This window comes from Lepisosteus oculatus, chromosome 10 (genome assembly GCF_040954835.1).
Source record: "Lepisosteus oculatus isolate fLepOcu1 chromosome 10, fLepOcu1.hap2, whole genome shotgun sequence".
NCBI classification, from domain to species: domain Eukaryota; kingdom Metazoa; phylum Chordata; class Actinopteri; order Semionotiformes; family Lepisosteidae; genus Lepisosteus; species Lepisosteus oculatus.
Window position 1 is genome coordinate 40,773,182 of NC_090705.1, and position 12,803 is coordinate 40,785,984.

Here is a 12,803-nt window from a genome sequence, read left to right on the forward strand (position 1 = left end):
TCACCATTGGCCTGATGATGCTGAATAATTCCATGGGTCTCTTAAAAAACTTTCTTTAAGGCATTCGGAAGGTTTGGTAGATTTGTAGGTTCTGTTGATCTGCAGAATAATCAATTAGATTTTTATTAAAAAGCATGAGAAAATGTTGAATTCAGTTCTCTAACATATTGTTATGAACATACTGTACCCATTATGAGCAAACGAAATATGGTTGTTGGCACCTTTACTGTACATTTTCGCTATGCCCTGTATAGATTCAGTCCTGTGTATTCTAGTTTGAAGCTTGATTGAAAGCCTCCACTCTGTTTAACAGCAAATTGATCTGATTTATTTGAAATATGCTTAGATTGCCATTTGTAGTGTTTCATCTATTAATAATTTAACCCTTGTCTGGATTTACTGTAAATCTGGGCAGATGTCAAGGATCCATTATTCTGTTGTTAATAGGCCACATGTCCTCTGTAGTTCATTTTAAAGTCAAGTGCAGTGTTTCTGGCTTAAAGACATGGTTTTATAGTGTAATGTAATCATATTGAAAATAAAATATTGTTAATGTTATTTTAGTCTCAGGAACCTAGTAAGGTGGTTTATATTTCCTTGTAAATTGCTGTGAATTAGATCGCTAAGGTTTTGCTCTTCCACTGAATGCCTTAGCAAATGGTAAGGGTAGGGAGAATACACAGCACTCCTCTAATATGAAATGTACTATAACAGAGCGTTTCACTGCTTAGCAGATCAAGCTCTGTGTCGTGTTGCCAAGCATGTCCTCTGGAAATGAGAGGCACTGAAGGCAGCTGGGTGGGGACTGGGCTTTGACTTTCCAATGACAGACCAAGGAAACAGCAGCAGTCTCAGTCTCAATCATATAATATGAAGAAACCCTATACTGCATGGCTTGCATTCCAAAGCCGGTGTTCTGGCACACTAATAAAGGCATTCATACAATGTGAACATCAATGTTGATTTTGCAACAGAGACGGTACTCAGCGAATGTAAAACGGTTCATAAAAAATTCAGAGAGCATTCCTAAGAAAAGGAATATGATTTCCTGGGAATGTTTTACCATTGGGTAACACCCAGACAACATTTTTAACTCAGTCTAAAGAAGCATCTCATCATTAATAAATATGGAACACAAGTTATGCTGGTGCTCAGTTAACTTTTATAAAATGTTAACAATTGATCCCTTTATGAGGTATATATTCATTTTCTAAGCTTTTTAAATCTTTGTATTCCTTTCTCCTATGGTATTTTGTTTGCTTTCGGTGATCTAGGTAAGGATTTAGGCAGTACTCAGAGGTCAGAATGTGCTAGCTCAGTGTGGAAATTAGCCACAAAACCAGACAACACCTGTATTTTTACAAATAGTGCTATTGGGTCTTTAATGACCAGGCAGTCAGACCATGGATTAAGGTGCTACTTCCTTCAGCGCAGTGTTCCCTATCACTGTATTGTGGCAGTGGTTTGTTCCAGTGCTGCTGGATTCTGGTGTCCTGTCTGTCTCCTGCTGCACCCCAGAGCTCTGGAAATCTTTCCCCAAGGATATCAGAGAGTGGTCTTCCCTGATCCCTTTCAAATCCTGACTCAAAACCCTTTTCTTCAGAAAGGTTTTCTATTAAATTTGTGTCCGTATCTGCTCCTTGCATCTTCCACTGCATCTCTAACCTCATGTGGTGGTTAGAGATGCTGTCTCCTAACGTGTATATTATTATTTTATACTGAACCACATTGAATCATGGCACCTATAGTACTGGTCCATCCACACCCAAAAAAAAGACTGGTCCATCCACACCATTGTCTTCATCATTACAGGTTTCCCATTCCAGTGATGGGACCAACCGTGGTACGCTTGTTCAATATGTCAGACTACAAAATAAACTTAAAAATAAACTATAGTGTTATAACTGTCTCCCCGGAGCCCTGCCTTGCCTCCCCTTCCTCTACTCAATAAAGGTTTTTACCCTCTCAGCCGTGGACTCCCAGAGGTTTCCTTTCAGTTAAATGAGGTTTTTCCTCCCCCCCAGTACTGTGCAGCTCTTTTGTTTTTTGGGCATCAGGAGCCGCCCGTGAAGGGGGAGGGGGAGTACTGTCACGCCCTCTACAGCTAGAGGGCGCTCCTACTCTGTCCTGTTCCTAGTTTCCCTGTGCTTTGCTTGTCCTTCTGGTGTGTCTTTGTGTAGGGCTATACTGTATGTTTCCAGGTCACCCTTTCCTCCTCGCTCAGCATTGAGGGATCGGATGTCTTGAGAACCGCCGAGTACCAGGTCGTCTCCTCCCAAGGGCATAGGTTTCTACCCGACATCGTCTGACCTCCCGAGCCCGGGCTAACCCTCGTTTTGGAATGTGTATTCCAAGAAGAAGGAATCAAAGTTGCTTCCCAGGAGCTTGTGTGATGATGACTTTGGTTTTCACGATCTGCCATGCTACTGTCCATTTAAATGAACATTTCCTGGAGCTGCCCTGCTAAGACTCCTATTGTTATGTTGCTTTTAGAATGGCTGAAATTCCAGACTGTTACCTTTGCATCTTTCTTCTGTCAGACACATACTGTAAAGATTTTAAGGTTGCTGTATGCATAAACAATCATATATACAGTAATTATAGAATATGTACTGAACTTCCAAATGGTCATATTATTAATTATTGATTTTGATTGATCAATTGATTTGATTATTTGTCATTATTTTCTTACTTTTCTGCCAAAAAATAATGGAGTACTTGAATTTGATGTTTTTAGAGGATAAAGAAGAGCTTGGCAAGTGTTCACAGTCCATTTTAATGGTTTTCAGATCAAAATGGATTTCAAAAGAAATAATGTAGCTTATTCACTCTCATATCCTATAAACATTCCTGGGTTGCCAACTGACCTTCTAATAATACAGTGACCTTTCCTATTTTGTGACAGGTAATTAATCAGATGATACTGTTTTCCAGTCCTATTTGTACTGTATTATGAATCACGAGCAAGTATTTATTTCTTAGTTCTGTAGTGGACTAAAGTTGTTAAAGAACGAAATGTGGTAAAAACAAAAAAAGAGGATGTTTTTAAGGACATGACACCACTGGTCTAGAAGATTACTTTCTGAAGACCCAGAAAAGTGCCAACAAGAATTGAACTAGATTGTCCACAAACTAAATAAGGATCAGCGTGTCCTGGACAATCACACCATATGAATTGATATCAAATTAAAAAAAAAAAACACCACCAAGCATGAAGCCTTGAGGGACACCAATGTAACCAACTTTGTAGTTAGGAGGAACAATGTTCAAATAGAACAAATTATTTTTAGCAGCTAGATAAACGTTGCACAATGAGAAAGCACTTCAGTGCTGCTAATAACCAGTTCTGATCTATTCAATGAGATAGTACGATTAACAATTTCAAAGGCGGGACTGAAGTGCACAAACGAGAATGGATAAAAATACGAACTGTTTAATGGTGAGCTGTTTTGGTTAACATTGAAAGATGCATAAAAACGCAGAACTACACAATTTAAAATGTCATCTTGCATTTATTTAGCAGCTTCTAACAATTTTACCTGGAGATCACTCTGGCTTAAACAATATGTTCATTAATAATTAGCGGTTGGTTTGAAATGTTTTGTAGCATCCGTTTAAAAATCTTAGCATCAGTGTAGTAAGGTTGGTTTCGGCTACAGTAGCTTCTCCTTTTCTTGATGTTTGCACGACATGTTGCAGTAGTACTGCACCTGTACGTTTACGTTCACAATTATGTTATACATTCTGCCATTATTTGTTAAACATATTTAAATCTAAGAACAGTGTATTTAAAAGTATAGATTCAAAGCTGTGTTTTTCAGTGCTGTCATTGATCTTGTTTGTTTCTGTGATCAACAGAAAGCATTTTCTTTTTGACTTAGTCACATCCTATTAAGTCTGAAAGACTGTTACACACATGTAGGTATTTAAAAAAAAATCTAAATTATGTTTTGTCTAGAAAATGTAGTAATTTGTCTATAGACAAGCTAAAAGCTATATAACACTACGTCACAGACTATATTATAATACAGTATGTGATCTTCAATACGTGCACAAACTTTTACTTCTGTTTTACCTTTTTTTTTCCTGTAGCCTGTGATTGTAATTAAAAACAGCTGACAACAGAATATAAGTCATCTAAATAATAATCCGTTACATGATTCAGCTGTTCTGACCCACTTCAGCTTGGTATCTGACTAATTTAAAATGAACGGGAACAAATTTCACTTCATTGCCAGAGCTGTTTACATCTGTTTGTCAGAAATAAATCATGTGTTTGAATCATGCTAATTTTAAAATGGAAATTTCCGCGCAGACTCGATTTGACAGAAGGTGCAAGGTGGTGCGGTAGTTAGCATTGCTGCCTCACAGCACTGGGGCCCTGGGTTCGATTCCTGGGAGTCTGTATGGTCTCCCTGTGTTCACATGATGTTTCTCCAGGCGCTCCTGTTTCCTCTCACAGTCCAAAAACATACTGGCATGATAACTGGCTTCTGGGAAAACTGGCCCTGGTGTTCCTGTATGTGTCTATGTCGGTGTGTGCCCTGTGATACACTGGTGCCCTGTCCAGGGTGTACCCTGCCTTGCGCCTGTTGCTCCCCTGTGACCCTGAATTGGGTGAAGTATTTAGAAAATGGATGGGCTGATGTATTTGACAGAGCCATTTTAGTCACTTGTAATACAGTCGGTATTTGTATACTGGATGTAATACACATTTGGATTTTCTGAAGACAAATTCTGTATGTGAACAAGTCTTTACGAAACACTAGCATCATTTATATACATATTGCACATCTTCTTTTAAGTGAAATGCCACAGCAATTGATCTAAATGATCTTTAAACGTAGTCCATGTTCTCGGAGTTGGTCTTCCTAACAGTGAAGAATAGAAGATGTGATTCGCCACCCTGAATACTGGACTGGTGCTTCAAGCAAAAGTGACATTTCTAAAGTGGAATTAAAAGTAAAAGGAAACATTTTTTCTGTTTTTCTTTGCTGGGCCACAGTTCTGCCTTTGATGTTGTTAATCGTACTATCTTGCTGAATGGATTAGAGAGTGTTGTTGGTATTACTGGAACTACTTTCTTGTGGTTTGAATCTAACCGCTAGAAAACAATTTGTTCAAACTGGGCATTGTTCCTACATCTGTTTACACAATGTTAAAAATGGATGCAACGTGTTTTTTTTATCTCGATTCTGAAACATAATGTTATGCCGATTGTGTCTCTTCATCAAGCCCACAATAGTGTTGTTCATTATTCAAAATATTGAAGTATTGGACCCACTGCAGGTACTCTGGTCAGGAATTGTGATGTAATCGTTGATCCAGGCTTTGGACTTGGTCATGTTAGTAGTGATGTGAAGTTGTCTTTTGATCGACATTGGTTTTAGCCTCATATATCTCTAAATCTAATGCAAAAAATTTCTTGAAGCTCATGCATACTTTTGTCATTTCCTGGCTTGATTACTTTAGTCCAGGTCTTAATTTATATTAGAAAGCATGAGCTTATCTCTCCTGTTCTAGTCTCCTTACACTGTATCTATTGATTTAAAAAAAAAAGAAAAAAAATCAGCTTTACCTTTAAGAGCTTAAACCTTGAATGGCTTGGCTCCTTATTGCATGAGTAAATTGTTTACTCCCTATGCACGTACAGAACATGTTGTTTATGTATTTTGGATTCTATCCTTCCTTTATAGCCCAAAACAAGACTCTGTTCTGTTGCTCCAAGGATGTGGAATAATCTCTCAGCTAATATTAGATCTTGCAAGTCAGTGAACACTTTCAAATCCCATCTTAAAAATTACTTGTATACACTAGTTTTTAATTGCGTTTAATCTATTTTATTAATTTGTGTATCTGTTTCTCTATATTTTTGCTTTGGCTTGCTACATTGTTAAGTGCATTGAGATGGCCATGGAAGCTTTATTACTGTAATTTTGTCTTCTTCAATTTGGAATAACCAATTAATTTATTTTCTATACCTCCCCAAGTTGGAGTAATTGCCAATCTCTACAACTCACATACTATATAGCAGGAATGGAGACCTAAGAACACTCTCTTCTGGCACACCCATCTGTGCCTTATGGTGTTAAGGTACAGAAATTTAAGTAGAGGTCAAACACTTCTACTTCCCTGTGTATAAAAGTTCCCTGACTGAACATGCCGCTGCACACTTCTCTTCTAGCACTCTGCATCTTGCTTTCCCACAGTCCAAACAGCTTCACATATGCTGCTGCTGGGATGTTACCTTCATTGCATTTATCCAGGACTGCTGGTGCTTTCCTGCCTCTTCAGCCTTTCATTCTGCTTTCAGGTCAGCCAGCCTTCCAGAAACTCTGAGCAAATGTGGCACTTTTGTCCCCCTTCCCCTTTCCTCTCTCTCCCTAATCCTGCCCACTCTGTCCTTCTTCCTTCTTCACTTCCACCACAGGAACCCCCCGGTTGCGAACTCCCATTTTGCTCCGGTGTTGCAAGCACATGGGGTCAGTGTGCACCGGATCTCGGCTTCCACTTCACCGATCCTGATGTGAGCATAGGCAGATACATAGGTCCCCCCCCCCCACACACACACACACTTTTGGTTGGCGTCCAACTATTTCAGTGTTGGCCCTAATCTCTTCTCCCTCATAAAGCTACTAGCCACATATGTACTGTAACCGATATTTTATCTCTGCTGGAGGTTCAGCTTGGAATACTTTCTTATGCATTGCGCCTTCTAAATTAGTTTGCTTTGAATATAACTTCCATTTTTTATGTTCTCATAGAACCATGGATGACACTTCTCAAACTTTATCTTCAGTGGATATTGTCCCAGACCACTCAATCAGTGATTGTTATCTAGACTTGCTCCTATATGCTTCTTTTACGTCTGGACAGTGCTTTCAGACTGTGATTGAAAGACCTTGTAATTCCCCTGTGTGTTGCACAGCACTCTTTTCATCCCAAGTAACATGATTTTTATTGCAAATGATTAAGAAGCAGTTCATTGAGAAATGTGTGTCAGTATGTCAGTGTTTATCAGCAGCACTGATCCTCAGGAAATAGTGTTCAGTGTGAACCTTCTGTTCAGATTTGAATAGTTTCAAATTATTTTGTAATTTAAAAAATCGATTTCTTTGAAAAGATAAAAATGGAAAATTAACAGTGAATGAACATTTCTCTTTGATACTCCCATTCAAGCAGCAGGGCTGATATATTACCTGTTTCCAATTTAACATAATGCCGAGTAAAAAAATGCACTACATTTTTTTCAGGTTATTTCAGCTTCATTTCGAAATGAATTACTTGAAACATAACAACGACTTTGATACGAGCATCGTATCGTGACAGTTGATGCATTTCTAGCGAGTCAGAACTTGTAAATCCAGAGTTAGGGCATTTCCGAAAAGAACAGAACATGTCATTTTAGCGCAGGTTTCAAGCTCAAAGCGTAGGAGGAGGCGAAGGCAGTCACAAGGAGTCGCTTCCTGTTGCCCGACCTCAAGGTTCCCGCCTGAGGGCAGAAGAGGGGTCGCCCCCCCTGATCCAGTATTGATGCATTGATTTTCTGTTTCTCCTTTTTATAGGCCAGCGCTGCGGTGAGAGCTTACAACAGTAAAGCGCAAGTGACCATGAGCCCTGGCTTTTCCTCACAGTGGAACAGTAGTCAGGCTGCCTGGAACACATATCCCTTCCCTCGAGCCAGCCTCCACTACCAGTCACACGGCAGCTACACCTGCTGCCCTGGGCAACCTGCTGTGAGTAGGCTCCACGCACTCCCTTGCTGCCTTCTGTGCTTTTGCACTGCCCTGCTGGGGGTTTGGCAGCGGGCAGAAACTCACGTCAGCACTGCCAAATGTTTCAGGTCCGATACCACCATAGCAGACAGAAAAAAACCCCGGTGCCACATACATGTAGCTCCGTTGCAATGCCAGGATGCACCGCCCCCGATTTGATAGATGTGAGCGAGATGCTTGTCAGTTCATCTCTGTTTTCAGCTCCCCTGAAGATAGATGTTTACTTGAACTTGAATTTCAGGCAGAACAGTTGGGAATAATTTTATACCAAAGTTAGTTATGCAGTACAGTGTGGTAAGAAAATTGTTTGTTTTTTTTGCTGATTACTTGGTGACTTTTACTGGATGCCTTTGAGAAGTGTTGTGCCGATTTAAATACTTCTGGTATTTCCTGCTTGAGTTGAAAACAAGCCTGCCTTTGTTTTGCTGTCTGTTTCATTAATTGCATTAATGTGTGAAGATGAATATAAATATATCAGAAGCATTAAAACGTCTTATCATGCGTGATATGATTTATGTGGGTATAATAACATAATTAGAACTCATTTTGGAATCTATAAGCAAATCAGCCACTCCAATTAATTAGCATGTTCTTTCTGGAAGTGGTAAACAGATATTTAAAAATAGCTCATCTTTGTTGCTTGTGGGTTTGTAATTGGGAGTGGAGGGGCAATGGACTTCTCTAGTGGTGGCCATAATGTCAGCAGGTCACTTGACAGTTTTCAGTCATGGCGCAATGAGTGCATTTTAGTAACATTTTGAATGCATGAATACCATGAATTTCTGCAACTTCATTATTATTTGTCACAGATTATGCAGTTGAGTGTTATGAAGTGCTTGACAGAGACTCAGGTGGTCGATTTTTATCGGTACAGATTTACTTGATTTCAAACGTAGAAACAAATGAGGTATTTGCATTTAATATAACGTATTAAGTGCAAATACCTATAATAATAGAGACCAATGAAATAATGGGATGGTTATCAGCTGCGTATTGTTTCACATATGATGAGGGAGTAGCTATTTTACATGTGGACCAACATACTGTAGGCAGACTGTGAAACAAGATTATCAAACTCATTTTTGATGGATGAAAGCTGTCCAGTTTTTAGCAAACCCAAAAAAGTAATTTTTCACACAGGTGATCAATAGAAACTGCATAGATCAACACAGGCTGACATGTTCAGTTTTCATAAATAAATTACTGTGTTGTGAAAAGGAAATACTTCAACTTGAGGAAGTACATTAGTTCATGCATTTTTGATTTTTTTAAAAACTTTATGGCTCTGGAAAAATCCATAGACTTTACCATGAAAACCTATAAAAAATATTTGAGATGCTTTCTTTCCCCTGAGATCTGTAAAATGGTTACAATAAAAAATATTAAAAAGAGCTTTTAAGTATAGCGTGACCCAATGCAGTAAAGTTACCAGACCCATTTACTTAGTTCCATATGCGATATACTCAGGGCTCATGTGTGTGGACACTCTGAGGAAGTCCAGTGCTGTGACTGGGATGGTGTAACACAAGCTGTTCTTTATGCCTTTCATGTGTGTACTGGAGTTTACGTCCTTGTTTTACATGCAATTTTGCATGCAGATTTGATTTGTGAATTTAGCTGTTGGCTGCAGAAGCAAATCGCAACGGAAGAACATCTGTATGTTGATGAACTGTTGTGCGGGTCTGCTTTTCCATTACAGTGGGAAGTGCTGGCCATGTCAAGCTGTCACAGAAAGAAGACTTCAGCATTACCGCGGTGCATTGTCTCAGGATTAGCTTGATTGAGGAATCCGTTTACAGTATGAGAAGCATGCAAAATGCTGCCTTTTTTTCTCCGTGTGAAACGGGTCATATATCAATTCAAACAGATGCCTTTATGTTGAATAGTCTGGATGTTTTGTTTAGGATTTTGTATGCGTCTAAGATGTTGAAATCGTAGCCTTTTATTGCTGATGCTAAACAATTAAATCAGGATCTCCACTGGAATTTTCCTATCTAAATTCCTTGAATATTGCGTGATTAATATTAATATAAATGCAGAAAGCTCTCCATCATATTTTTCCTCATTTTCTTTATGAAGCCGTGATACAAGAAGATACGAGGTGCAGTGATCACCACTTTACAAAAATATTAAAAAATACATCTCTCTAAAGAAGCAACGTCCTACTTTGAAAGACTCAAGGAACGAATTATTTTCTAACCTTGAATAGAGCAGGCCACTCATAGAGGCTTGATTAGAGTATTCACAATCCTCAAAGGCATTGCAGCTGTGAGAAGTGGCTTCCATTTTGGCTCAAACCTTTGTGGTGTGGCTTTGAGGCAAGATGGCCGCTGAAAGACTGGAAAGAGCTGCAGAATTAGTCACACCTGGGCTGAACGAGGATAGAGCCCTGTGAGGGAATAGAATTCCATGGGAAAAGGAGCTGTTAGGATAGGCGTTCTATGGGATTAGCCATAACTCTAAGGGTAATCATGAGAATGAAAGCACAGTCTGCTTCTAGATTCCACCTGGACACCGGCGCTTGCAGTGAGAACATGCCATCTTGTTACAAAGGAGCAATCCTGCCCAAACCTATTCAGCTGGGGAGGACATTTTAAGATAACACCCCGTCTGGAAAAAACCCTAACTTGGTCGAACCGGCAGTAAGAACGTTGATTCTCAAAGTGTATTTCGGTGATTAAGCTTTATTGAACTCTAGGGGTGCTAATCGTAGACAAGTTATCATGTGATTAATACATGACCGAAATGAACTCAATGGGTTCATGAGAGGCTTACAATTAAAACAAAGGCAATCGATAGTTTTTTCCTTAATAATTGGCTAAATTGCCTCTGAATAGCAGTCCTTGAATGCTTTTTGCAGAACACCGCCATAGCTAATCCTGAAAAGTAAAAAAAAAGGTTGCTGGGAATCCAGGAGCTTCGACAGAAAAGGGTTCTGTCATCGAAAAAGTTTGAGAATCACAGCTCTAGTGGATTATTTTCCTGATAACTCTCAATTGTACTGTCTATATATTTATTTTGATAGAGGGAATAGGGAAATATCGATTCTGAGTGAACATTAAAAAATATATTTTGATTCTTTCTTCAGATAAAATGCAGTTGGTCCTCATTTCCTCAAGTAGAGAGCAACACAATTTCTGCAGCCTTTCAGTTTCCCACATCTGGTTTTCTGTAAGTTTAACCAGTAACTTTGTTTAAGAGTGTCCCTATTATACAGGAATTGGAGGCTGATCACTGTAGTAAACTTCTGTTGGAAGGAACAGTGAGTGCTGGCTTGTGTGGAGCCACACACAATTTTACTCAAATAATGAGTAAAATAGTCAGCTGCATACTATTAAGTCAGATTGATTATTGATATTGATTATTGATAATAATTGCTTTTTTGAGGTTGCGGTGTCACTGAACACTTTCTTAGACTGTGCATAGTGAGCTCACATTGAGCAGAGACAACGAAGAATTTTGTTTTTATCTTATGATCGTAACAAAGTAAAGAGATAGTGAGTCCGATCCATGTGCCATTGAATAAGAGTTTAGAGGAAAAGATGCCCAAACAACTTATGTTTATCCTTCTGTTCTGAGAAAATTATTTGCTTATTAAGTCTTAACTTTTTTAAACTTATAATCGGAGTCTGCAAAGATACAGTGTGTTTCTGTAGAGTGTGCAATTTGCTTGCACTTGCATTACTTGGTGACAAAATACTTTGATTCTCATAAACAACTAGTTTATTTATAACATTATAATGCTCTGAATCTATTATAGGTTATAAAGTTTATATAATAGAATTTATAGCCTCTAATCTAAAGTGGTACTGTGTAAGATAGTAAGAATATAATTAAAAAACAGTTTAAAGGAGTAAGGAGCAGAATAATGGTTTTGGGAACAAGCCAGATCCATTTAAGTTTGGAGGGAAGGAATTTTCATATTAAGTCCAGGATTATGAAGCTTTAATTTAAATGTCCTAAGGTGTTGTTGGAGGTTTTGAAGTGTTAGATTAAATGTGAGGAGTTTTCCAGCTGTTGAGAATTAGTACTACAGGCGTGAATGTAATATGAGCTTGTTCAGAACGTGCAGTAATATAGGCAGTATGCCATATGAGTCTTTATTCCACAAACTAATGACATTTCTTCAGGACTTTGTTATTACCACATTTCCAAGGAAAACCTTCTTAATTCCCAGTGGGGAAAACTCATTTATGCAGCTTGTGAATAGCATTGAATCTTGTGCGCACTTAAAAATGCAGTAGGGATTTATTGCTTTTCAGAATCTAATGAAAAAATATGCCATCCTCTTTAAACATAGTTCACTTGACTTCTTTTGCAGAGACTGGAGAAGTTGTACAGTTTAAACTTAAGTCAAGTAAATGGAGCCAGGCATTCCCCCAGCTTACTTAAATATTAATCCCATGTCTCCCCCCCAGTCCTCAGCATGGAACCACGACAAAGCATCAACAGGGTGAAGTAAAGAAGGACTTAAGTCCACCTGCAACATCTTCTTCAAGTCCTTTGTTGACCAGCACAGTGTGACAGGAACATTGTATTGAACTTCCTAGTCATGTATGGAATTGAGTTTTGTCAGCTGTAACGGCCACTGAGCAGTGCCTTTTGGGATCTCCTCTGTTCGCCAATTTTGTCGAAGTGAATCACGGACAGATACTGTAGAGCGTGCCTCATCGCTACTGATTGGATAGCTGCATCCAGAAGGACACTTCATGTGGTCCACAGCACAAAAGAAAGTATTAAAACTGCGAGACCTAGAACATCAACAAAGTAATGGACTGTCCCTCATGGACTGTACTGACAATGACTGTACAGAGCACTGTCATGCATCTGTAGCCCAAGAACTCAGGGAGATACAGTATGACATTGACATCACTGCTCTGAGTGAAACCCAATGTGCAGGAGAAGTGCAAGTCAAAGAACATACTGTAGAGGGGACTATACTTTTTTATGGAAGGTGAAATCAGAGAAAGAATGTCAAGCCCCAATGAGTCAGAAATGCCATCAAGAAAGAAATAATTGAACGCCTGT

At 38.9% G+C, this 12,803-nt stretch overlaps 1 protein-coding gene across 7 annotated transcripts in view; it reads left to right on the forward strand.

The window, feature by feature from the left end:
- rbms3 (RNA binding motif, single stranded interacting protein) overlaps positions 1-12,803 on the forward strand; it is a 354,207-nt gene that overhangs the window by 91,708 nt on the left and 249,696 nt on the right. For 4 of the 7 annotated variants that reach the window (XM_015356975.2, XM_015356977.2, XM_015356976.2 and 1 more), the window contains one exon: positions 7,566-7,736. The exons of the other annotated variants lie outside the window; for them this stretch is intronic. In XM_015356975.2, the coding sequence (XP_015212461.2) occupies positions 7,566-7,736 (171 nt within the window). The remainder of the gene's footprint in view (positions 1-7,565; positions 7,737-12,803) is intronic. 7 annotated transcript variants of the gene reach the window in all.